The 26,751-nt window shown below is 45.1% G+C and overlaps 1 protein-coding gene across 2 annotated transcripts; it reads right to left on the reverse strand.

The window, feature by feature from the left end:
* Positions 1-1,396: 1,396 nt before the first annotated feature.
* Positions 1,397-25,798, reverse strand: NT5C1A (5'-nucleotidase, cytosolic IA). Of its 2 annotated transcripts, none has more exons than XM_001377494.3 (6): positions 25,366-25,798; positions 18,485-18,652; positions 14,519-14,648; positions 9,733-9,855; positions 6,735-6,919; positions 1,397-5,715 (listed from the first exon to the last, which is right to left on the reverse strand). In XM_001377494.3, the coding sequence occupies exons 1-6, from the start codon at positions 25,480-25,482 to the stop codon at positions 5,347-5,349; spliced, it is 1,092 nt and encodes a 363-aa protein (XP_001377531.1). In that variant the 5' UTR covers positions 25,483-25,798; the 3' UTR covers positions 1,397-5,346. The 2 variants fall into 2 exon arrangements, with proteins under 2 accessions (XP_001377531.1, XP_056651185.1); XM_056795207.1 differs by lacking the exon at positions 25,366-25,798 and adding an exon at positions 19,838-25,318.
* Between the last annotated feature and the right edge of the window lie 953 nt (positions 25,799-26,751).

The following is a 26,751-nucleotide window of genomic DNA, read 5'->3' on the forward strand; positions in this document are numbered from 1 at the left end:
CCTTCCGTCTTGGAGTCAATACTGTGTATTGGTTCCAAGGCAGAAGAGTGGTAAGGGCTAGGCAATGGGGGTCAAGTGACTTGCCCAGGGTCACAAAGCTGGGAAGTGTCTGAGGCCAGATTTGAACCTAGGACCTCCCGTCTCTAGGCCTGGCTCTCAATCCACTGAGCTACCCAGCTGCCCCCTTTTTTATTTATTTTAACTTTAAAAAAGAAAGTGTATTTATTTATGATATTAAGATATGTTGAAATTATACAATACTATACACCTGATTTAGGCATTTCTGAATTTCTAAACTTTCTGTGCTGTCTGTTAGACTTTGTGTTTTATCTGTGGCTTCTGCAAAACTTCCCAAAATGCTCATTAAAATTCTTATGTCAACCCCTGATGTGTCAAAACCACAGTGGGGAAAAGTCGTGATGTGGAAAGGATACCGGATACCTGTGTATGTGTGTGTGTATATATATATATATATATATACATATATATATATATGTATGTATGTATATATATGTATATGTATATATATGTATATGTATATATGTATATATATGTATATATTTGAATATATATATATTCAAATATTAGAACCTTAGTTCCAATCAGGATTATTTCATTTATATGATAAAAAATTTGAATTTTAATTGTCAGGGACACATTGTCCAGTTGCCAGCATTTATTTTAGAATTAAAAGATTTTTAGCTACCAAAAGATAATTATTATATATTGTGTATATGATTATATATTTATTTCAAACCCTTACTTTCTGTCTTTGTAACCTCACTGGGCTTCAGGATCTTCAGCACAAAAACAAAGAAGTTTGAGTAGCTCATCACTAATTGCTCTTCCACCTCTAAATCTCTAATCTGATGATTATATTATATGGATCTCCACTGATTCAGCAGATATATATGAAGCTCCAGTTGAATAACTAACCTTTACTTTCTGTCTTATAACTGATACTAAGTCAGTTCTGAGGCAGATGAGTGGGAAGGGCTAGGCTATTGGGGTTAAGTGATTTGCCCAGGGTCACACAGCTAGGAAGGCCATATTTGAACCCAGGACTTCCCATCTCCAGGCCTGGCTCTCTATCCATTATGCCACCAACTTGTCCCTAGCAATATATATTTAAAAAAAATTTTTAAATGTGAGAATAACTTCATGAACCCATACAATGACCTTGCCCAATCCAAGTTGTTCATTTTCCAAAGGCCAGCTTAAAAGGTAAGAACCAAAGAAGACAGAGAATTCCCCAGATGTGAAACCCTCGAGTACTTTCAGATGAAATGATTGGCAACATGGACAGTCACTTAGTAGTGTCTATCTATATATCCAGCTGGAGTTGAGGCCAACATCGCAAACCTTCTCAAATAAAAAAAAAACCAACCCTGAAATGTAGTTTAGATATGATTAGTATATTATGTTCAACGTCTTCCAAGTCACAACTCGTTTCATTAAAATGTTATTTATGTTCAATGAAATGTATAAAATAAAGAAATTTTATATTAAATCTCAGATAAAAGTAAACATAGGTCTTTTTTAACTCGTACAGAATTTCCTATATAAAATCTTCATAATTGTTTTATGATTGTGGTTTTATATCATATTTAGAGTTTTTTATAATTATAAGTAGAATAAAATCTTGTATTTTATAATTATAATCATATAACGTAAATTCTAATTTAGATCCTGGTATCATTATAGTTATTGTAAGCCCTCAACAAATAAATCAAAAATAATATTACGGGTAGTATTTTAAATTACCTTGAGAATTTACAACACTTTTTTGTTATTAAAAGGGGTCCAAAATGTTGGGAATCACTGACCTCATATTTCACAAGGAAACAGATACACAGAGAAACTGACTCTTTTACCCAACATTATACAGTTAATAAGGGGCAGAACAGGGATTTGAACCCAAATCCTTTGGCTATAATTGCTTGATTTTTTTCTGCTACTGTATTCATAATTATAGTACCTAAGTGTTTATAAAGTTCTTTCGCTTCCTACAACCTTTTGAGGTGGGTAGCACAAATATCAATATACCTATTTCATGGGTGAGGAAACTGACTTTCAGTTCAGGAAATTGACAGCCAGGAAGTACCAAAGCTAGGATTTGAACCTATGTCTTGTGACAGATCTTTCTTTCTTTCTTTCTTTCTTTCTTTCTTTCTTTCTTTCTTTCTTTCTTTCTTTCTTTCTTTCTTTCTTTCTTTCTTTCTTTCTTTCTTTCTTTCTTTCTTTCTTTCTTTCTTTCTTTCTTTCTTTCTTTCTTTCTTTCTTTCTTTCTTTCTTTCTTTCTTTCTTTCTTTCTTTCTTTCTTTCTTTCTTTCTTTCTTTCTCTCTTTCTCTCTTTCTTCCTTTCTGTCTGTCTTTCTTTCTGTCTGTCTGTCTGTCTTTCTGTCTTTCTGTCTGTCTTTCTTTCTGTCTGTCTTTCTTTCTGTCTGTCTGTCTGTCTGTCTGTCTTTCTGTCTTTCCGTCTTTCTCTCCTTTCAATATTTCTCTTTCCTTTTTTTTTTTTAACTAATTGCCCTTGTTAAGCACGTGGATGTGTACAAACAAGGGGGGACCTGAAGATCCAGACCACACAGACCATGCTAGCTCTGGACCAAAGACCCTACCTTATTTTTCTTCTGTCTCTGGAATTATACTGTGATGCCACTAGGAGATTTCAACTGCCTGCCAGTTGTCTCAACCCTGAGGCCATATCTCAAGAATCAGGGTAGGCAAGGAGAGGTCTGGGGATTCTGCTTTTAAATGCCACCTTGAGGTAGCTTCAGCCAGGGAGAAAGGTTGCTACTTTTATCAGGGTGAGAGGCAGTTTGGCCTGCCAGTTCTTGCAATCACTTCCTGTTCTCAGATGTGTAGAACTCCCACAGCAGTAGCTATATCTGGCATCATCATGTCCTTCTTCATAATTGTTTTCTAATTGTCTTTTGATTGATTGTTTGGCAGGGATTTCAAGGCTCTCAGCCTTCTTTAAGCAGCCCATTTTCAGGAGCGTTCTCCTCTCCCGGCTCCCTTTAGACAAGAATTCAGCAATCATGAATTCCACCTTTATACCATCTCTTGTATATGCCCCTTCTCTTTTCTGACACTGCCTCCACCCTGGTGCAGACCCCCATGACCTGAACCCTCGCCTGATAGTGGATCTGCCTGCTCCAAGTCTCTCCCCACTTCAATTCCTCCTCCTTTCTACTCTTAAAAAGACTTTCCTAAAGCAAAGGTAAATAAACAGTCTTTTTATAGTACTTACTGTGTAATCAGGCACTATACTAAGTGCCTTACAAATATTATCTCTTTTAATCCTCACAACACTTCCCAGGGGTAGGTGTGATTATCCCTATTTTACAATTAAGGAAACTGAATTTAAGTGACTTGTTCAGGGTAACACCACTAGGCAATGTTTGAAGGCAAATTTGAACCCAGGACTTCCCATCCCTAGTGCCTTTCTTTGTATACCCAGTCTTCAGCACTGCATATGGCACACAGCAGGTACTTAATAAATGTTTGTTGATTTCCTTTTGGTGATGGCAGTTCCTGATTTCTGTCTTCCATCTCTGAACCCCAGAGTCATCTGTCTTATTTCCTTACTCTGTTATCTCAGCTTCCAGGTTCCTTTTCTGTATTATCCTGTTAATCTCTCTCTCTCTCTCTCTCTCCCACTCCCAGTCTCTTATTCTTTTTGCTCAGAGCAAATAATGAAATCATAGCCATCAATCAGAATGCAGTACCATCTGTTGCTGTGGTTTCTGGAAGAACAAGCCTGGCTCTGCTTTGTCTAAGGTGACTCAGTCATTGCTGATTTCTGTTTTTTCTCCGCCCAGTCCATATCTGCCCTGATCTGCCCTGATGGAGTCTGCCATATTTCAGCTCACCTCAAGTCACAGAAATAGAGCAGGAAAAGACTTGAGTAAACAGAATGGGAGAACATAGAATGTCAGGATGGGAAGGAATTAGAGGACGCAGAATGTGAAAGCTGAAATGAACCTCGTGATGTAGCAAAAGCCTGTCTACACTTACCATACTTACTCTCATCACCCATCACCTGATAGGCTGGTCCCACCAGTGTCCACTGGTTCTGTTCCCATTGGTTGACCCTCCAACTCCACCAAATGGCTCACTAGAACCCCCAGGCACGGTGTGAACAACCCCAGGGAAAGTTTCTCTCATATCCTGCTCCCTCTTCCAAAACCACAAAATGTACAGAGCAGGGGGGGACCTCATGTGAGAATCCACCTCCATGCATCACAGTGTCCCATTCTTCCTACTACTGGGAATTGGAAAGGGGGGAGTTAGAAATGGGAAGAATAGGATTAGAAAAGAAGGAATTGTATTTTTTAACTTCATAGATTTTGAGAAGGTCCTTTGATCATCAAAGCTTTGCAAACGGGAGGTAGAAAATGGACTAAAACTAGACTGAGAACTGATTTATGGGGGAAACAGTTGATTTTAAGTGTAGTAGAAAGAACTCGGAGGTCCTGGGTTTGAATTGTGACCCTACTGTTCTCCAGGTGAGTAACTATGGGCAAGTTACTCCCAGTATCCTCAAGGGTTACATGAGAAGATTGGAATGAATGATCTCCCAGATTCCTTCTATCCTGAGGAAAAGATGTGCCAGAGACATCTTCCTCTTTCCCCTGAGCTCTCCCATCCCTGACTGCTCATTCAGTTTGATCCTCTCATTTAATGAGTGAAGAAACTAAGACTGGGGAGAGGGGGACTGCGTCAAAGTCAAGTAGGTGATAAGTGGGAAAACCCAACTTCCAACTTGGCTTCTCCCATCCTAGATGCTAACCTCATTCTAGGGAGAGATGCTGTTTTCCTTTGACTCCTTTGACTCCTCCTCTCCTGATCCTATCTACTGTCAGATGGGGATTTAGCTAAGAAATTCCCTCTTTTGGCCTCAGGTCTTTGCTCTCATTCTGGTTTCATGCCCGGGACAGGCAGACAGACACACAGGTTGGACGTGGGTAGTGGGGTGGCTGGGTGAGGGATGCCCAGGGAACGAGGCAGGCATTGCAAGATGGGGGTGGAGGACAGGTGGTGGCCCCATGTCCCAGGGCTGCTGGGTACAAGATGGAATCATGAGGGTTGGAAGAGTGGAGCTGGGGTTGCTCCAAACGTCCATAACAATGATAAAGGCTCCCATTTTGATACTGAACAAAGCACTTTCCTCACAAGGACCCATGAGGCAGGTAGTGCCATCATTGACTCCCATCTAACAGATGGGAAGTCAGAGAAGAGGATGCAGCCCCAGACACACTCAGTTCTTTGGAGGCCCATATCCTTTCTGGTGCTCCACTCTGCCTTTTTTAGATCTTCATGCTGGAATGACCAGGAGGATTACTGGGCTGCTGGAGGGGCCTGCCTCTCGGGTGCTGTCCGCCGAGGGGCCTGGGCCACGCCATAGGGCACATGGGCAGCCACAGTACCCATCTCCTGTGCCCCGGCCACATGGAACATCTGATCATCAAAGAAGATGTGAGGACGAATCTTTTCCAGCAGGGGGCCCTTGGGGGCCCCAGCCAGGAACAGGGCTTCATCTGTCTCCAGCCCCCAGCTGCGAAGGGTCTTCAGAGCACGAGCCCCTGAGCTTGCAGCACTACGTGCCGTCACTAAGTAGGTGCGGATTGGACATTCGAGCCTCAGGCCCTTGGAGTAAAACTTCTTCTGCAGTCTCCCCAAAGCCTCCAAGAAACCTTTCAGGGGGCCCTGTGGGGGAGAATAGGGAGGTGACTCTAACCTTTACCTGGCCAGGGCAGGCTGGAGAAGTCCTCCCATTGCCCTATGAGGAGAGAGGGGCTCAGCATGGGGAGGGGTTTCAGTATCAGAGATGGGTCTCACTGTAAGGGTGAGAAGCTCCGTGATGGGGATGAAGGATCAGTGATGGGCATGGGGATTCAGTGGAGGAATGGGGGAGCTCCATATAGGGATAGGGGCTCATTGTAAGGGTGAGAGGCTTCGTGATGGGGATGAGAGATCATTGATGGGCATGGGGGTTCAGTGGAGGGATGGGGGAGCTCCATATAGGGATAGGGGCTCATTGTAAGGGTGAGAAGCTCCATGATGGGGATGAAGGATCAGTGATGGGCATGGGGGTTCAGTGGAGGGATGGGGGAGCTCCGTGATAGGGATGAGACATCAGTGATGGGCATGGAGGTTCAATATAGGAATGAGAGTTCCATGATGGGGATGGTAGCTCAATGTAAGGATAGAGGCTCAGTGATGGGGATGGAGGCTCATTTAAGGATGGGGGGGCTCCATGATAGGGATGAAATGTCAGTGATAGGCATGAGGGTTCAACATAGGGATGAGAGACCAATGAGAGGGTGGGGGCTCAGTGTAAGGATAGGGCTCAGTGGATGGGGATAGGGGCTCAGCATGGGAATGGGGACTCAGTGCCATGGATGGGTCTCATTGTAGATGTGGGGAGTCAGGGATGGCCATGGGGGTTCAGTGGAGAGATGTGGGAGCTCTGTGATAGGGATGAGACATCAGTGATGGGCACAGGGGTTCAATATAGGGATGAGAGTTTCATGATGGGAATGGGAGCACAGTGTAAGAATAAAGGCTCAGTGATGGGGATGAAGGCTCAACATGGGAATGGGGCCTTAGTGCCAGGGATGGGTCTCATCGTAGGATGGGGGGGGGCTCAGAGATGGGAATCAGTGATAGACATGGAAGCTCAGCATGGGAACAAGGACTTGGTGCCAATGAGTTCAAGTACGTACCTGAGCCAGGGGTTTGTTCTCATATGTCTTCTCATGTTCAAAGAACATGTCGAGCCCATGGGCCTTCACAATCTGCTCAGACTCATCAGAGAAGAGGACAGCATCTCCATCAAATGCCACACGAAGCTGGCTCTGAGGCACTGCCACATCCTTGCTGGGGCTAAAGATGGTAGCAGCTGCAATTCCTTTGGGAAGAAACAAAGAAGTGGTGTGGGACCAATCTCCCACTGGGCTTGTGCCTTGGCACCTGGCCTTCCCATGCCCAAGCTTTTAGACATCTCTGCTAATCAGCTGGAGAGGCAGAAGGCACTCTGGGCTGAATCAAAAGACCAGAGTTCCAGCCCTGGTCCATTACTGTCATAGTGGAAAGAGACTGTAGAGTCAGATGATGTGGGTTCAAATCTCACCTCTGACACTTATTACCAGTATGATCTTGGGCAATTCATTTCACTTCACTGGGTCTCCATTTCCAATCTGGAAAATGGTTCTATGCCTATAAATAACTCCCCTTCTCTGAGCCTTAGTGTCCTGCTCTACAAAATGAAGAGGTTAGACTAGACCAGGGGTTCTTCACCTCAGATCTGTGAATTTATTTGTTGTTGTTGTTTTTAAATATTTTGATCAATATTTTTGGTCTCCTTAGTAATCCTATACATTTAAAAAACATGATTCTAAGAGGGGTTCTGTAGGCTTCAGCAGACTGCCCAAGGGGCCCAAGACACAAAAAAGGTTGCCAAGCCTTGGTCTAGATGGCATCTGAGACATGCCCTAAGTCTAAGGTCATGATCTAATTTTTCAGTCCCCAGAGCAGATACCCTATCTATGCCTTGGATGATGACCATGGACCAAGAATGGTGGGGCGAGGAGCTGAGGAGAGCCCTCTGTTGCCACAACCACCAGGATGATACAGCCAGCCGGTACCCCTCCACCCAGGAAGGCTTCCTTCTTGCTCTCCTGCTGAACATGCCCCCTGCCCCTCAGAAGCCCAAGTCTGTCCTGCCCTAAAGAACCCGCGTGGAACAGAGGGGAAATTTCCCTTCTCTCTTGGTTCTTCCAGCCCAAATGCTTTCCCCTCTCCTTCCCACACCTCCCTGCCACAGTCCTAAACAAACTGCTCAGAGCCCTTTGCTCCAACATGCGCCCCTGGCCAGGGTCCTGATAGTCTCCCCACTGTAGAGAACCGGATGGCTTCCCACATGGAGCTGGCTAGCTTCTATGACTGTGGTCAGGATCTTGGGGAAAGGTGGCAGGGGCTCTCCTGGCTTGTGTCTCTGTCACTCTGGACAGCTCACATTTGGGCCATGCTGAGAGGGTTGGGCGGTGGCGGGATGTATTGGGATCATCCTCCTGGCCAGATGGAGTCTCTGGAAGGACACCTGGTCCCGTGGCCAGACCCTGAGGGCTCCCAGCCCTAACACAGGCTCGCTGCTGCTAACAGAGAGGCAGAGGGGAGCTGCTCTGCCACCCTGGCAGGACAGGGCACAGACTCCCAGAAGGCCCCCAGGACAGAGAAATGGTCAGAGCTAGGAGGGGCCTTGGCACAGAGACTACTACGGGATGGAGGGTCCTTAGAAGAGACAGGAGGAACCTCAGAACACAGAATATCAGTGCTGGGAGATCCTTAGAGGACTGAAGGGAGCTTAGAACAGAGAATATTAGAGCTGAAAGGGGTCCGAGAACACAGAGTTGGAGGAGAACTCGGACAATGTCAGAACTAGAAGGCAACATTTTTTATGAAAAGGGAAACTGAGGGGTAGCTAGATGGGGGCTCCTTTGTTCAAATCTGGCCTCAGACATGTCCTAACTGTGTGATCTTGAGCAAGTCACCAATTGCATAGCTCTTAAGGCTCCTGGAACTGATGTATAATACTGATTCTAAGATGGAAGGTAAGGGATTAAAAAAACAAGTGGGGAAACTGAGGCATATATGTATATAAAGGCAAATTGGGTCCAGGTCACTCAGCAAGTTTATTTAAAGGCATGTCTCCAGCCTATTTAACCTTCTCTGGATCATCCCTCCTGGACTGTGATGCAAGCACTGACATTATCCCTTCTAGAGGTTTCTGGAGTCCAGTCCAGTCAGGCACAGCTGAGAGATCCTGTGCCATCCCCAAGGAGCTCAAATCCCTGCTGAGATGGAGGATGGGTGCGAGAAGAGATGACTACAGGAGGTTTATGGACAGTAGTCTACACTATACTTTTTTTTAAACCCTTACCTTCCATCTTGGAGTCAATAAGGTGTATTGGTTCCAAGGCAGAAGAGTGGTAAGGGCTAGTCAAAGGGGGTCAAGTGACTTGCCCAGGGTCACACAGCTAGGAAGTATCTGAGGTCAAATTTGAATCCAGATCCTCCTGACTCTAGGCTTGACTCTATCCACTGTAGTACCTACCTGCCTTTTCTATTGTACTTGGTTTTCATGGAAACCAAAAATTCTACCTCCTGAAACCAGGGATCTTATCCATCTCGGTTTCTCTTCCCTAAATATAGTTAAGAACATATCCACAGAGAACCCAGAAGGAATTGGGATCTAGTTGTGACCTTGATACTTATTAGCTGTGTGATTCTAGCCCAAAACTTGGGGGAAGTAACTCCCCCTCAATGAACCTCAATTTTCTTGTCGTTGAAATGGGACTAATGACACATGTATGACCAACCTCTCTGAGATGTTGTGAGGGAAGTGTTCGTAGGTAGTAAAAAGATATACATAATGCCTCTAGACTTTTGGGATGCCCCATATAAACAGAAGTGACTGTTGGTACTAGTATTATTTGTCCTCAGAGCCCAGGAACACAGATCTGAGGACTTCATTTCAGTCCACCTCCCAGAATGTACCCTCCCCACTGAGATTACCATGGTAACCAAGAATACAACATCTCTATATCTCCATATCCTTTGTTAGCATGCTCTCTCCAGGACTTTCTCTGTCCTCCTGAGACTTTCTGGTACTCCTACCCAGCCCTTTCCCTGACCCTAGTAGGGTCCAGCCCCCAGACTCACCCTCTCCAATGGCTTCACTCACTTTCTCTGCATCAGAGGACAGGTAGAGGTTGGTATGGTAAGCCTTCAGATAGCAGATGGGGCTGTTTCCCCCAGTCATGCAGAACCTCTCAATGAACAGATCTAGGGGAAAGGGTCAGAGGAGAGATTGAGGTCAGGCCAGGTAGAATCAAGTAGGTCTAATCAGCCCTACCCAATGATAGAGTAAAGTCATGCTCAGAACTCAGGACTTCATGGCCAAATCCAATGGGTGAGTGCCACCATCTTGGTTCTGTTGTTCTTTGGCCAATATGGTGTACGGGAACTCACCATAGTTCTGCATTCAGAAGATGCTCAATAAGTGACCAATGATGGGTAAATATCACCTTTCTCCTGATGGTCTCTCCTTCCAAGGTATAATAGAAAGGGCACAGAGAAAAACTTCTGTTCAAGGTCTAGATAACCTAGACAAATCTAGACAGGCTTACTAGTCATGGGATCTTAGGAAAGTTAACTGCCTTCTTTGGGTTTCCATTTCCTCATCAATAAAATGGGGATACATCAACTGTTATGCCAGCCTCAAAGGGTATATTGGAATGATCCAATGAGACAATAAGGTTAAAAGTGCTTTGAAAACATGAATAAACGTTTATAAAATGTGAGCTGTTGCTATTCTTTTTGGATGAGACTTTAGGAAAAAAGGTTGGGCCCAAACTGACAAATGTGTAAAAGATCAGCCTGCCTCCTTGTCCACCTGGGGAATGGCTTTGAAATGACATGACCAGGGCACTTTGGGGAAATTGTCTGCAGTTATTGGGTATTACTATGTGTAACTGTATAATGATGATCTATTATCCAGAGGAGAGGACCATGGAAGAGTCATTGCAGAGAGGTGGGTGTAGATAAGCTAACATGAAAGGCTCTGGCACCTTTTCTTTCCCTTTCTTTAAAACTCTTACCTTCTTTCTTAGAAAGAGCAGTAAGGGCTAGGCAATGGGGGTTAAGTGACTTGCCCACAGTCACACAGCCAGGAAGTATCTGAGGCCAGATTTGAACCCAGATTCTCCTAAATCCAAGCCTGGTGCTCTATCCACTGTACCACCTAGCTGCCCCTTTGGGACTTTATTTATGTCTCTGTCATTGTCAGAAGTCATAGATGGCCACAGGCAAGTCATGTAATTCTTATTTCTGGAGTTTTAATAGCAATTACTTATATTTATGTAGAGGCTCTAAGGTTTACAAAGCACTTTATATAGACTTTTATATCTCCTTTAAGATTATTACTATTAGCTTCATTTTGCACATGAGGAAACTAAAGCTGAAAGCGTAAATGATTTGCACAGGGTCACCTGGTGAATAAAAGTCAGAGACAGGATTTGAATCCAGCCCTGAATCTGCGTCTAAAATTTGACATAGACATGATGTCTCTCTAAGACTCTGAAAGTTGTTTTCTTTCCTACTTCATTTTGAGGCATAATTATCCCCATTTTATGGAAGAGAAAACTAAGCCCCAGAAAGATTATCCTCATCCTCATTTCATATTATATGTTTTAAGCCACCCCACCCTTCTAGCTCTAACATTCTGTGTTCTAAGATCCTTCACAGTTCTGACCTTCTATGGTCTAATATTACCAACAACAACAAGAAAAAGTCACATCTATAGGGTAACTTTCAAGTTTTCAGAGTACTTTTCTCATAACATTCATTGAGTTAAGCAGAATAAGTATTATAATCCCCATTTTACAGATGAAGAAACTGAGGTACTGAGAAACTTAGAGACTTGCCCACAATCACACAGCTAGTAAATGTCATGGCTGGATTCAGACCCTGCAGGGGTCTCCTGAAAACAAGTCCAATACTTGTATCCATGCTGCAGAGGCTCCTTCCAGCTCTAATCTTCAACGTCCTATAATCTTAGGTCACATTTAGAGGTGAATGACATTCTGCATTCTCAGGTCACCGATTCGACAAATCAATAAATATATTTTATAACATCCAATAAAACATCGACCAGTATCTGACTAAAGATCACATATGGAGGGAAGCCTTTCCATTCTGTGACCAACTTTTGGATAGTCTCCATCACCTTCTAAGCCTTGATGCTCTGAGGTCCTTTCCAGTTTGGATGTCTCGGGTGCTTCCATCTCTGATGTTCTAGATTTCTTGGTTTATTCTTTTCATTTATTTATTTATTTATTCATTCATTCACTTGTTTATTTATCTATTTATTCATTTATTTATTTGTTTGTTTGTTTATTTATTAAAACCCTCACCTTCCGTCTTAGAATCAATACTGTATGTTGGTTCTAAGGCAGAAGAGTGGTAAGGGCTAGGCAATGGGGGTCAAGTGACTTGCCCAGGGTCACACAGCTAGGAAGTGTCTGAGTCCAAATTTGATCCCAGGACCTCCCATCTCTTGGCCTGGCTCTCAATCCATTGAGCCACCCAGATGCCCCCTCTTGGTTTATTCTAAGGTCCCTTCTGGCCTCTATAATTTCATATTGTCAATGCAAATCTGGAGAGAAGAATCTGGACCCCTCTAAGAGTGGGAATCCCCCATCAATGTTCCCTTGAACAGAACATAGCCCTAACCCTAATTCCCTCACACTGTGACCCTAATCCCCATTTTTTTCTTTCTCAATAATCTAACTCAGAGATTTCATCAGCTGCCAGATGTTCATTGATCACTTCTTTCCAGATGATTTCCCAATCTGCAGACAGAATCCTAGACTCTCTTCTGAGCATTGCCAAAAATCTTGTTCTCACCTGTTTAATCACTGAAAGCCTACTGGACACTCCAATGTCTTTGGAAGTCATCTCAAACTCAATATTTCCTTTTTTTAAAAGTAATATTTTATTTTTTTCCCAATTGCATCAATATTTCCAAAACAAACCTTGTTGTTTTCCATGCATATGCGTGTACACACATTCACACATCCAGCTGGGATCTTCTTCTGAGCTTCCCTCTCTCTGTCAAAGGCACCATTAATCTTCTAGACACTCAGGGTCACAATCTCAAAGTCATCTCAACTCTTCCCTCTCCCTTGGCCCCATATCCAACCAGTTGCTAATTATTCTTGACTCTATCCCCATAGCACTCCTTATTTCTGTTCCCATTGCCACCATCTTAGTTCAGGCCCTTTATCACCTCTAGCCTGAACCATTACAACTATCTCCTAATTGGACTTTCATCTTCTAGTTCCTCTCTAATCCATTCTCTATATAGCTGCCAAAACAATCTTCCTAAAAGCACAGGTTTGACAAAATCCTTCCTCCTACTCAAGACATGTTAGCCGTTCCCAAAATTTTCTAGAACATTCCCCCGGTGGTCTAAGATTGGCATCTAAATCTTTTTCACAGTCTGGCTCAAGTCCATCTTTTCAGACAAATTGCTCCCTTCTTGCACTCAGTATTCCAACCTAACTCATTTATTTGTTGTTCATTGAACTCAGTTCTTACTATCCCACCTCCATGCTTTTGCATGCCTGGATTGCACTCCCTCCTTCCATCAGGCCTCTTAGAATCTCTAGATTCTTTCAAGGCTCTAAGCCTAAGGCATCAGCTATGTATACCTTCCCAATCACTTTTGATTATTATTGCTCTGTCCTTTCTTCTCAAATTATACTGTATATACATGGTTTTGTGTTGTATTCCCTCTTCTTCTAAATCCTGGAATAGTGTAGATTTAAAAATTAATATCCAATACTCCAAGTATTATATTTATAAGATTTATTAATAATAATGTATTATTATTTTCCTCAGGGGAGATTATGTTATTGTTGTGAACTTTTACTTGAATTTGAGCCTAATTTAGAACAAGAGACTACCTCCCAGAATCTAGAACGCATTGTGAAGATGCCTGCAGAGACCACACACTGCATCAGAAGATCCAGATTTAACTTTGAGATATGGTGAATTTGAACTTTGGGGGGTTGAGTGATTTTGTTTTGAATGTACACTCTTATGCCCAAGGGGACTGCCCCCTAATTGGCTTTTTGTCAATGCACCTATTATTGGTTTTGTTCCTTTTCCTTTTTATTTTCCTCTTATCCCCAAATTAATGTAATTTCCCTTTAAAAACTGTAATATTTGTATATACCTCTAGTTCAAGTTATAAGTTAGTTATGTTTTCATGATCCATTGGGGAGACTGGTCTCCTAAAGGATCACAGGGGGAAATTTATTGATTTAGAATCTTGAACCCAAGAGATAACATTTCCTTTTATTTTTCCTGTTTGTGCATTTCCTTATGTGGATTGAGGTTTTTGAGTTTCCATTTCTGCCCATGCGGTCTCTCTGACTGGTATCAGTGTGGAAGAGGGAGCAAATTTTTTGCCTTTCTATGTTTTTTTTTTAATTTCTGTTTTTTTAATTTCTCTCTGCTCTAAGTGGATTTTTAATAAATAATACTAAAATAATACTTGAAGTATTGAATATTAATTTTAATCTTTATACTTTGAAGCAAAAAGGCTAGAGAAGCAGAGAGAGTTTAGTAGCCTCACTCATGGAAAAAGGAGAGACAGAGAGGGAGGAAACACCAAACAGGAACATGCAACATAGTGGAGAAGGGAAAGGGATTCTGGGAGATGAAAAAGAATTATGGGAGATGGAGTCCAAAGGTACAAGATTTTTTCTAATTATACAATAGAATGGGTATCAGGACTGATTTTTGTTTTGTTCTTGCATCTTGGTGCCTGGTTACAGCCCCAAGAAGACAGCAGATGCTCAATTGTTTCTTTTTGGATTGGACTAGAGTGGATTGGATGGGGGTGAGAGTTTGTGGGTGGGTCCCTGGTTCTTACACTTACTGTAGTGATTGATGCTGTTGATAAGCCGAACCCCAACTTGGGCATGGTTGTTGGTCATGAGGACAATGTCAAAGAGGTCCTCGCTGTCAGGATACAGTTCCCGAAGCTGGCTGTTCACAGCCTCCAGAGCCTGGGAAGGGAAAGGAGAAGAGGCTATAGCCCAGTCTAGGGGTTCTCCTTACACCTAAGGAGTTCTTTAGCTTATCTGGACCTTCCAGAGAACAGGGAGACAAGCTGCCCACTAAGGTAATAACAGATATGCAGGACCATTTCAACCACCTTCTTGTCTCATTCTTGTCCTTGTTCCAGTCTGGTCTCACTTGGGAGAATCTCTCAAATCCTATTAACAAGGCCTGTAAGCTTGCCCCAAGTGGCTCCCAGCAATTGGTACCCAACAACTGACCCTCCCCAACCTAAAACAAAACAAGACAAAACCAGATCCATCTGCCTGTCTATTCTGTCCTGAAAGTGCCTCCATTACCTATCTCCATCTCCTAATCCAGACAATTTTTGTTGTGAATTTTTCCCAAGGTTTAACTCTGAAATTGGAGTCCTTTGATTGGTCTCTCTGCTCTAGTCTTTATTCTCCCTCTAACATATTTGTTAGGCTATAGAAGGGCCTTGTGAATCTGCAGAAAATAAGCAAGATGTCCTGCCAGGGGTCACACAAGGATATCTGGGGAAGGAATATCAGAAGATCACTCCTCATTCCCACTTTCTAGGTCCTCTGGGCATCCATCACAAAGTGGAACCTCTGTGAAGCTTTCCCTAATCTGTGTCCCTCCCCACCTCCTCAGAACAACTTTGTCTGATGTCCTTCCTTCCTTCCTTCCTTCCTTCCTTCCTTCCTTCCTTCCTTCCTTCCTTCCTTCCTTCCTTCCTTCCTTCCTTCCTTCCTTCCTCCCTCCCTCTCTCTCCCTCCCTCTCTTCCTCTCTTCCCTCCTTCCCTCCTTTCTTCCCTCCTTCCCTCCTTCCCTTCTCTCTTTCTCTCTTTCTCTCTTCTTCTCTCCCTCCCTCCCTCCCTCCCTCCCTCCCTCCCTCCCTCCCTTCCTTCCTTCCTTTGTTCCTTCCTTCCTTCCTTCCTTCCTTCCTTCCTTCCTTCCTTCCTTCCTTCCTTCCTTCCTTCCTTCCTTCCTTCCTCCTTTCCTCTCTCTCCCTCTCCTCCCTCCTTCCCTCCTTCCCTCCTTTCTTCCCTCCTTCCCTCCCTCCCTCCCTCTCTCTTTCTCTCTCTCTTCCTTCCTTCCTTCCTTCCTTCCTTCCTTCCTTCCTTCCTTCCTTCCTTCCTTCCTTCCTTCCTTCCTTCCTTCCTTCCTTCCTTCCTTCCTTCCTTCCTTCCTTCCTTTCTGTCTTTCTGTCTTTCTGTCTTTCTTTCCCTTACGTTCCTTTTCAGTATCAATACTGTAGATTGGTGCCAAAAGAGAAAAGTGGTAAAAGCTAGGCAATGAGGTTTAAGCAACTTGGCCAATGTCACACAACTCAGAAGTGTCTGATACCAGATTTGAACCCAGAACCTCTTGTGTTTAGGCCTGACTCTCAATCCACTGAGGTACCTAGCAGCTCCTTAACAACTTTGGCCTTCCAATGTGCCTCTCTAATGCATTTCTCATGCGATGGTGTGTACTATAGTTGTCTGTGTTTGCATCTTATGCTCCTTCTAGACTGGAAGCCCCATGATGTTAGGTTCTGTGTCTTCATTAGACTCAGTATCTCTCCCAGAACCACACACAGGGCTCTTCACTTTGTAGGCATTTTCTAAAACATTTTTTGAACTGACACTGACAGATGATCTAATCCAGTCATCTCACTTGGGGAATGGGGAACTGAGACCCAGAGAAAGAAAATGATTTTTTGTTATTCAGAGGGTAGGGAACAAAAGCAAGACTTCAACTCTCATCCTCTGATGCCAAGTCCAGGTCTCTTTAGTCTTTATTGATGGCTTGGATGAAGGCAAAAATAGGAGATACATATATATGTAGGTATATATGTATATTAATATATATAATAATTATTATTATTTATAGAAGACACAAAGTGAGAATGTTGGGTTCAGGTTTGGGTGCCCCATTTTATTTGTTTTTTTTTAAACCCTTACCTTCTGGCATAGAATCAATACTGTGTATTGGTTCCAAGACAGAAGAGTGATAAGGACAAAGCAAGGGGGTTAAGTGACTGGCCCAGGGTCACACAGCTAGGAAGTATCTGAGGTCAAATTTGAACCCAGGACCTCTCATCTCTAGGCCTGGCTCTCCATCCACTGAGCAACCCAGCTGCCCCCTTGGGTGCCCCATTTTAGGAAGATCATAAGAACACTAGATCATATCTCCAAAAGGATGACCAGGAAGGCAAGAAGTTTGGAGACTACTCCAGAAGAGAACATGCTGGAGAAACTTAGAGGTGACACAATTACTGTCTTTAGCCATTAGGAGGGCTATGTGGGGAAGGCTCCTTCTATTGGCCATGGAAGGCAGAACTCCCAGAAATGAGGGACACTGGAAAGAGTAAGATTTAGACTTGGTGAAAGAAAAAGTATGCTAGCCATTTGAGTTATTGGGTGACCCAATGGTTACTAGGGGAGTGAGGTGGTGAAGTGGATAGCGTACCAGACTGGGAGTCAGGAAGAAGAGAGTTTAGATCTCAGCTTCAAGCACTTCCTAGCTGTGTGACCCTGAGCAAGTCTCTTAACCCTTGTTTGCCTCAGTTTCCTCATCTGTAAAAAGAACTAGAAAAGAAAATGGCAAACCATTGCCGTATTGTTGCCAAGAAAAGCCCAGGAGGTTCATGATAAGTCAGGTACAACTGAAATGACTGAATAACCAACAATGGTGGACACTGGTCCCAAAGTCAGGAAGACGTGAGTTCAAATCTCAGTCTTGGATGCTGACTAGCTGGATGACTCTAGGCAAGTCACTAAATTTCTGCTGTCTTTAGTTTTGTCCTCTGTTAAATGGGGATCATAATCATACCTACCTCCCAGAGAAGTGAGAACCACATGCAATCATGCTTATAAGGCATTTTGCAAACCTTAAAGCTCATATAAATGATTGTCATGATTGTTCAGTTGTATCCAACTCTTTGTTACCTCATTTGGGGTTTTCTTGGCAGAGATTCTGGAATGGTAGGCCATTTTCTTCTCCAGCTCATTTTACAGAAGAATAAACTGAGGCAAATGGGGTTAAAAGACTTGTCCAGAGTCCAACACAGCTAGTAAGTGCCTGATGCTGGATTTGAACTCATGAAGATGAGTCTACAATCATCTTGTCTCTTATTAGACTCTAAGCTCTGGGAGGGCAGGTACCCTGTTTTCTTTAAGTTTTGAATCTCCCCAATACCCAGCATAAGACTTTGCATATAGGGGGCAATTGGATAGCTCAGTAGATAGAGAGCCAGGTCTAGAGATGGGAGGTTCTAGGTTCAAATCTGGCCTCAGACATTTCCCAGCTATGTGACCCTGGGCAAGTCACTTGACCCCCATTGCCTAGCCCTTACCACTCTTCTGCCTTAGAACCAATACACAGTATTGATTCTAAGACGGAAGGTAAGGGTTAAAAAAAAAGGCTTTGCATACAGTAGGGGATTAATAAATGTTTGGTACAACATGTAAAACCCAGTGGAATTGCTCTTTGGCTATGGAGGAGGAGGGAAGGGAAAGAACATGAATCATGTAGACATGGAAAAATATTCTAAATTAATTAAATAAAAATTTTCAATTAAAAAATAAAATAATTTAAATAAATTTAAAAAAAGAAAAAATGTTCGGTGCACAAATGGGCCTCAGTTTCCTCCTTTGTAAAATGAATACATTAGATTAGGTGACCTCTAAGGGCCCTTCTAGTTCTAAATTCTAAGATGCTAAGAACGTACCCTAATGGCCTCTTCCCACTAATATGCCAGAGGGCTACAGCACCATCAGGCTGGGCAAAGATGGGGGAAGGGAGGTGAATGAGCTGGACCCACATGGACACTTACCCTCACAAAGGGGAACGCGGGCCCTGGACTGAGTGGCTCATTTTCATGCTCCAGCTGGTACCGAACATACTCCTCTACGCCCTTCTCCCGGTAGATGCGCTGCTCCTCCTCCATGCGGAAGAGAGCCTTGGACGACACAGCAATGGTGATGGCGTTCTGGGGCTTGGGCTGGACAGAAAAGAAAACGTGAGCCATTGGCCATAGGGGGCTCTGATGGAAATATGGAGGGAGGGAGGAGAAAACGCCATCATTCTCCTGGGGAACCCTCAGCCTGATGGAGAGCCAAGATCCTGAGCTCCCAGAGCCTCTGTCCAGTGGTAGACAGAACCCCACCTTCAAGGAGCCTTTTATTGGCTACCCAAGGAAGGAGCAACGACCCCGACCTCTTCCTTCCAGCAGGTAGGTGACACAGGGGATAGAGTCCTGGGTCTAGAGCCAGGGAGACTTGAATCTATATCTGGACTCAGACACTTGCTAGCTATGTGAGCCTGGGCAAATCCCTTAGCCTCTGTCTGCCTCAGTTTCCTTGACTATAAAATAGGGATCATAATAGCCCCTGTTTCCCTGGATGTCATGAGGATCAAAAGATAATATTTGTAAAATGTACTGACACATAGTAGGGGCTATATAAGCATCTAGTTCCCTTCCTTTCCTTCTCTCATCTCCTGAGCCTCGGGGTGCCCCAGGTTTGACGTTGCATCTTTCCTCTCTTTAAGGTAAGAAAATAACCAACATGATGACATAGTGCTTTAAGCTTTGCAAAGCATTTTATATATGTTACCTCATTTTATCTTCACAGCAATTCTGAGAGGCAGAAAGGTGCTATTATTATTCCAGTTTTACAGGTGAGGAAACTGAGGCAGGTTATGTGACTTACCACAAAATTGGTAATTGACTAAGTCAGGGTTTGAAATCAGGTTTTCCTGATTCCAAATCAGACATACCATCCACTATACCACTTAACTGCTTCTAGAAGGAATAACATCTCCTCAAACTCCAAGTTCTCCCTGGGAAGGACCCTACCTCTTCCTTCCTCATCTGGGTCTACCCCTCAGTGCCGCCTGTTGTAGATGAAAGGGCACACATACATTCATACATACATATATATGTATTCACACATATAGGCACACATCTGCTTACAGGTACTAATAAGCATAAGTATAACCATTTAGATAACACATTGTACCTTACAAGACACTTTCCTTCTTTTTTTTTGGCAGAGAAACATTTATTTATTTTAGAATTTATAAAAGAATATATAATCTTCCCAAAATGTCTCTGGGTCTTTAGGTCATATGGAGGCAAGAATTCTTCAAACACTCCCCAAACAGAGAAAAGCCAGACTCAACTTACTTCATCCAATAGAGTTCTTCTCTCTTTCTTCTTCTCTCCCTCTCTTCTTCCCTCTCAATCTCTCTCTTTCTTTTTGTTTCTCTTTTTATCTCCATCTTTCTCTCTCTCTCCCCCTCTGTCTCTTTTCCTCCTCCTTTCCCTTCCCCCTCAATCTCTCTCTCCTCTCTCTCTCTCTCTCTCTCCTCTTCCTCTCTGTCTCCCTTTCTCTCTATCTCTATCTGTCTGTCTGTCTGTCTCTCCCTCTCCCTCTCTGTCTCTGTCTCTCTCTCTGTCTCCCCCTTTCTCTCTTTCCCTCTCTGTCTCTGTCTGTCTCTCAGACTCTCTATCCATCCATCCATCCATCCATCCATCTATCTCTCTATCCATCCATCCATCCAATTATCTATCTATCTATCCATCCATCTATCTATCTATCTATCTATCTATCTATCTATCTATCTATCTATCTATCTATCCATTCTTCTATCTATCTATTCATCCATCTATCAGTCTGTCTACCTATTCATTTATCCATCCATCCATCTATCTATCTATCATCTATCCATCTATCTATCTATCATCTATCCATTTATCTATCTATCTATCTATCTATCTATCTATCTATCTATCTATCTATCTGTCTGTCTGTCTGTCTATCTGTCTGTATCCACACACACATCACTTGGTTGTTCCGTATCTCTATATTTGTTTGTCTCCGCCTCTGTCTGTCTCTCTTTCTCAATCTCAGGCACACAAAAAAAGCTGTTTTGGGAAAGGAAGAATTTTCCTGAAAATCTGCTTTTCTAATGACTATACACTGAGAAAAGGGTGGTAAGGAGGGAAGGAGGTGGACAAAGTGTCTGAAGAGATATCAGGCAGAAGCTTGGATTCCCAGAGCCCCAACATTCCCCCTCCTCCTAGACCTGTCCAGGCCAACTGCTCTCAGATGAAGCCATTTGGCCACTCTCTGAGAGATGGGCTCTCCTCTACCCATCTCTTGCTTGGACTGGACTTGAGGCCATCCTGTCCTCTAGTACTATATTTCCCCCACAAAAAGTGCCCCAAGTACAAGTATTATTATTATTGTTATTATTATTATTTTAAACTCTTACTTCCATCTTAGAATCAGTACTATATATTGGTTCCAAGGCAGTAGAGTGGTCAGGGCTGGGCAATGGGGGTTAAGTGACTTGCTCAGGGTCACACAGCTGGGAAGTATCTGCGTTCAGATTTGAACCCAGGACCTCCCGTCTCTAGGCCTGGCTCTCAATCCTCTGAGTCACCCAGCTGTCCCCCAAGTACCAAAATTCTTAGGAACATCCTAGGAACGAAGGTTGAGATCCACTCTTCATTTTCCTTTCTTCTAAAACCTTTCCCAGAGGGGGCTGACTAAGGGGAAAATTAGGGTCATAAGAGCTAACCCCTTCCAAACCTTGGTCTTGGCTTGGGCTGCACATTTATGGAGAGAGAAAGGAAGCTACGCCACTCTCCCAGGACTGGACTTAGTGGACTCTTATTCTCAGCCTCCTGTTCTTTGGTAAGGTAGAAGAGAAGAGGGTGATGGCCTTCCTTCAACTCCCTCTCAGGGATTGGGGGAGAGAAGAGTGGAGCAGGAGGGGTGCTAGAAGCAAGAGGGGGACGCTGTTGGAGGGAAAGGAAATCTAGCGTCGTTTGGAATTCCCAAGCGAGGGAGTCCTGGGGGACATCCTGGCTAAGAGCCCAGAGGATGAAGGTCTTGGGAAGTTCTAGCTATGGGTCCTCCTGGAGCCCCAGCTAAGCAGGGTTGGCCCCCGAGGAATTCCAAGGGCAGCTTAGGGCAGTTAGGGGTGGGGGCTCTGTGTCTACCCTGAGAGCTGCCTCCAGAGAGGAGAGCAAAGGGGACATGCTCTGGGCTCCTCCGAGTTCTTGAATGCTGGACAGCCTTCTGGACAGTCCTTAAGTCATGATCTATTCCAGCTCAGCATCTGACTGCTCCCAGTAAGCCCTCTTCAGTTTGGATCGCAGGGAATGAGGAGCTACAATCCCTCAGAGGACCAATCAGTCAATTAGTCTGTCAATAAACATTTATTAAGTGCCTACTATGTGCCAGGCACTATGCTAAGCATTGGAGTTATAAAAACAATCCAAAGACAGTCCCTGCCTTCAAGGAGCTCACAGGGAGACAAAGATATGTTCAGGGGCAGTTACATGGCTCAGTAGATAGAGCCAGGCCTGGAGTCAGGAGGTCCTGGGTTCAAATCTAACCTCAGATACTTTCTTTGCTGTGTGACCCTGGGCAAGTCACTTAATCCCCAGTTCCATAAACCTTATCTCTCTTCTGCCTTAGAATCAACACTTAATATAACTTCTAAAACAGAAGGTAAGGATTAAAAAAGAAAAAAAACCACCAGATATGTACAATCAAGCTATAGGATAAATAGGAAATAAGTAAAAGGAAGCAGGCACTGAAATTAAGTGGGGTTGGGAAGGGTTTTCTTTAGAAGATGAGATTTTATTAGGACTTGAAGGGAGCCAGTAGGGGCACGTCATGGGGGACAGCCAGAGAAAACGCCTCCAGCCAAGAGCTGGAAGTATCTCACTCCAGATCCAATAAGCAGGACAGTGTCATTGGATCAATGAGTATGTGTCAAGGAGTAAGGTGTCGGGAGACTAGAAAGGTGGGGGCTGGGGTGGGCTGGGTTATGAAGGGCTTTGAACACCCCAAAGAGGACTTTATATTTGACTCTGGAGGTAATAGGGAGCCTCTGAAGTTTATTGAGGAGGAGGGTGGCATGGTCAGAACTCCCACTGCAGGAAAATCATTTTGGCAGCTGAATGGAGAGTGGCCTGGAGTGGGGAGAGTCTTGGGGCTGATAGATCTACCTTTTGTCATAGTAGACCCTGGCTCTTATCAAATCATGTCTGATAGTGAGGTAATGAAGGTCAATATGAGGGTGGTGGTGTGTGAGAAAAGGGAAGGGAGTGTATTCAAGAGAAGTTGAAAAGAAGAAATTGAAAAGGCTTGGTAAGAGCTGAGATATGGTGGTGGTGGTGGAGGGTGAGAAATAGTAAAGAGTGGAGGAGGATGACATCCAGGATGCAAGCCTGAGGGTCTGGAAGGATGTCATTGACCTCTCCAGTAATAACGAAAATAGGGGGCAGCTAAGTGGCTCAGTGATTTGACAGTCAGGTCCTGGGTTCAAATTTGGACTCAGACACTTCCTAGCTATGTAACCCTGGGCAAGTCACTTAATCCCAATTTCCTAGCCCTTAGCACTCTTCTTCCTTGGAACCAATACACAGGACAGTAAGGATTTTTTTTAATAGGGAAAGTAGTGGGAAAGATAATGAATTTGGTTTTGGACTTGTTGAATTTGAGATATCTGAAAGGCAGATGGAGATGTAAGACCAGAGGCCAGCTGAAAGGTTAGGGCAGGATGAATAGATTTGAAAATCATCAGTCTAGAGATGCTGATCACTAAATCCATGGGAAGTGATGAGATCCCCAAATGAAATAGTGTAAAGAGAGAAGAGAAAAAAATCCCAGACAGAACCCTGTGGGGCATCCTTAGTTATTGGGCATAACCAGAATGAAGAAGCAGCAAAGGAGACTGTCAGTCCGACTGATGGCAGTTTGGCACAAGGGACTTTGAGCAGAGTAAGGTAATAGAGGAAAGCTTTAATGGAGGGAAGGAGAAGGTGGAGTCCCATCAAGGTTGGGGGAATGGAGGAAAGGGGGTGACAAGGGGGAGCCTGCTAGGGAGTCCCATTAGTGAAAGGAGTAACAAGGGGGAGCCCGGTGCCAAGAGAATTGGCTACAGAGTCCCCCCCTGAGTGTGGGAATCATGAGATCTTATAGCAATGATGGTGACTCTTTTAGAGACTGAGTGCTATGCCCACCCTTCTACTGAGTGCCAGGCACATCTCATCCCCCCATATTCCACATAGGGGAGGAAGCACTCCCATTGGGCTGCTGGGCGGAGGGGTGGGTGAAGTGAGGAATGTCCTCACTAAGTGTGGAAGAGGAGGAGGGGAGTGGCCTGAGCACTCTGCTCCCCTCCAGCTCTGCCACCTGTGAGTTGCCCACCTTATGCACTGTGCACTCCCATTGGCTGCTGGGCAGAATGGTGGGGAATGTGGAAAAAAAGAAGTCAGGCATGGTGGAGAGAGGGAGGGGAGCAGCTTTGCTCAAGTCCCTTTGCCATTCTAGTAATGAACTCTGGGAAGGGGGGTGGCTACATGCCCACATAGAGTGCTCTGGGTGCCATCTTTGGCATGTGCACCATAAGTTCACCATCACTGTTTTATAGTATTAGGGGGTTGAATGTTCTTGGCGATCATCAATCAACTGTTGTTTGTTGGCCTGCTATCTCCATGGGCTCTGTTTGTTTCCTGCTGCCTAGTTAGGTTCTGTCAGTGTTTCCTATTGCTTAGTTGGGGTCTCCAGATTTGTCAGAGACAAGAAGGAAGTGGTCAGACAGGTAGGAGAACCAGGAGAGATGGTGTCCCAGAAACCGAGAGAGAAGAGAGTGTGGAAGAGGACTGAGAAAGATTGAGAAAAGGATTTAGCAATTAAGAAATGGCTGGTAACTCCAGAGACAGTAGTTTCATTGGATTGATGGAACTAGAAGCAGGATTATAAGGGGTTAAGAAGGGAATGAGAGGAGAAAAAGTGGAGTACCCATTATCAAGGCCTTTTTGAGGAGTTTGGCCATAAAGGTCAGAAGAAATAAGGGATGATAATGGAGACAGAAAGAACAAGTAAGGCTTTTTGAGGCTAGGACAGACATGGGCACTGTAGGCAGTAGGGAAGGAGACAGTAGACAGGGCTACTCCAGTAGAAGGCTTGGCTTTGATTGCCTGAATTCAAATACTGGATCTACCATTTTCTCTGGTCTTGAGCCTATCAATTCACCTCCATTTCTTCTAATTAAATGAGGTACTTGGACTAGACACTGGATAAGGTCCCCTCCAGCCCAAATTCAGAGGATAAACCTGTCACAGGGGACCAACAGTCTGAGGCTCTCCCTTCCTCCCTAGCAGGCTGACTAAATGCCAGTGGCCACCATGTTCCAGCCAGCTCTGGAGACCCGTTGGGGTAGGCAGTCTGGAATGAGAATGTCAATGATTAGAGCTTCCAGGAAACCTGGATGGGAGAACCTCCGGCCCTACACTCCAGAGCCCAGGCTCTAGTCCATTCCTTTCACTTAAATTCAATGGCATCGGACAAACGAGTGCTTTGAGATCCAACAGAGAGAAGCCAGGCTGTGACCCCCGGCTGGGGGCTGGTAGGAGAAGGGAGGGGGAGGGCATTCTGATGGAGAAGAGAAGCCGACGAAGCCCGGGCCAGAACTCCTGAAATAAACACCCAGCCCCTGCCAGAGGCTGGGAAGGGAGAGGAAGGGCCAGAGGGGAGGAGGAGGAGGAGGACAGGGGAAGGGAGGGGAGCGGAGGGGAAATTTCACTCCAGCAATTTCCCTAACTAGGAAATAGGGATCCTTCCATCTCCCAGTCCCTCTGTCCCTCCCTCATGAGGCTTTGGGGTTCCCCTCTCCCGGGCTGTCTCTTACCGATTTGGGTTTCTTTTTTGGTGCCAGGCTGTCATAGAAAGTCTTGGCTTCCTGCCAGTTTGGTGGTTTCCCCCCAGACTCTGGGGTCCCCGAGGGCCCCCGAGGCCCAGAATCCATCCTGGATGACCAGGGACAGAGTCTCTAGCGGAGAAGAAGAGAGTGAGAAGAGGAGGGAGGGGGGAGAAGGGAGAGAGAGGGAGACGGGATGAAGGAAGAGGCGAGGAGACGAGGAGAGAAGGCAGGAAGGAGGGAAGAGGAGACGAGAGGAGCCGAGAGGAGAGAGAGAGAGAGCGGAGGCGGACAAGCCCTGCTCTGGACCCAAAGCTAGCTGCTCTGTCCCAGTGATGGATAAAAAGGTTGTTCAGTAGAAAAGCCGCTGGTGGTGACAGGAGGGAGGGAGGGAGAGAAGGAGGGAGGGAGGGAGGGAGGAGCTGCTTTATTTGTGGGGGGCGGGACCCGGGCGCCTGCGCACCCAACCGGGGGTGGGGGGTTGGGGGGTGGGGGGTGTCTGCTCCCTAGCTGATCCCTACCTCCCGGGGTCCTGCAGTGGGAGATGTGGAAGGGCATATAGAATATCTGAGCACACATGGACGTAGACACCGGACATGTATGTAGGGATAGACACACGCACACACGTGTATAATATATTCCCCTACCAATAAGTGTGTGTACTTCTGGAGGCACGCGCAGTCTCTATGGCTCTCGGCTAGCCTTCCTCATGTCCTTCCCTCTAGGGAACCTGGAGCTCTCCCAATCTGAGGCGCTGAAGACCCCCCCCCACACACACACACACTCTCACCCTGTCCTTCCAAGGACACGCGTCCTTCCCGGCTCGAGGGGACAGTGGAGGGGAGGGGGAGGCAGAGGAGGAGGGACAGACGAAGAAGAGGGACCTGGGAGGACTGGAGACTCCCGGGAGGTGGGGGAAACCTTCCGGGGAAGGGAGGAAAACCCATTCTGTTGAGTAGAGGGAAGGGAGGGACCCATTGGGGAATATGTCTTCGATATCTCCCCTTCCCCCTTTCCTGGGCAACGCCGGGGCCTCTGGCCGGTGTCCCGGGGAACTGGCAGAAGCAGCTGGGGGAGGAGGAGGAGGGTCCAGGCGGAGGGCTATCTGAACGGAGCTGAACCTGGGATCGGAGCCCAGGAGAGCCCTGAAAGACGGAAGCTTTTTAAGGCCTGGTGAGGAGAGCACTGGGTATGGGGCTACAAAGCCAGGTTTTGTGGGCTAGTTCTCTCTGGGTCCCCCAAGTCCTTTCCAATCTGGGCCTCAGCTTTCTTATCTCCGGAATGGGAAGGCATAAATCTCCCAGTCCCTGAAAGCCGCTCTGTCGGACATCTGCCCTCTTCCAGCTTCCCATCCAGAAGCTGCCTCTTGGAGCAGAG

This window comes from Monodelphis domestica, chromosome 4, assembly GCF_027887165.1.
Source record: "Monodelphis domestica isolate mMonDom1 chromosome 4, mMonDom1.pri, whole genome shotgun sequence".
Lineage (NCBI taxonomy): Eukaryota > Metazoa > Chordata > Mammalia > Didelphimorphia > Didelphidae > Monodelphis > Monodelphis domestica.

Bases quoted from the DNA above. Each gene is read 5' to 3' on its own strand.
- NT5C1A (XM_001377494.3), bottom strand. From the start codon at position 25,482: ATGGATTCTGGGCCTCGGGGGCCCTCGGGGACCCCAGAGTCTGGGGGG. The intron at 18,653-25,365 runs GTAAGAGACAGC...TTTTCTGTCCAG, and splicing joins CAAAAAAGAAACCCAAATCG to CCCAAGCCCCAGAACGCCAT. The intron at 14,649-18,484 runs GTAAGTGTCCAT...TTCCCTTCCCAG, and splicing joins CCGCGTTCCCCTTTGTGAGG to GCTCTGGAGGCTGTGAACAG.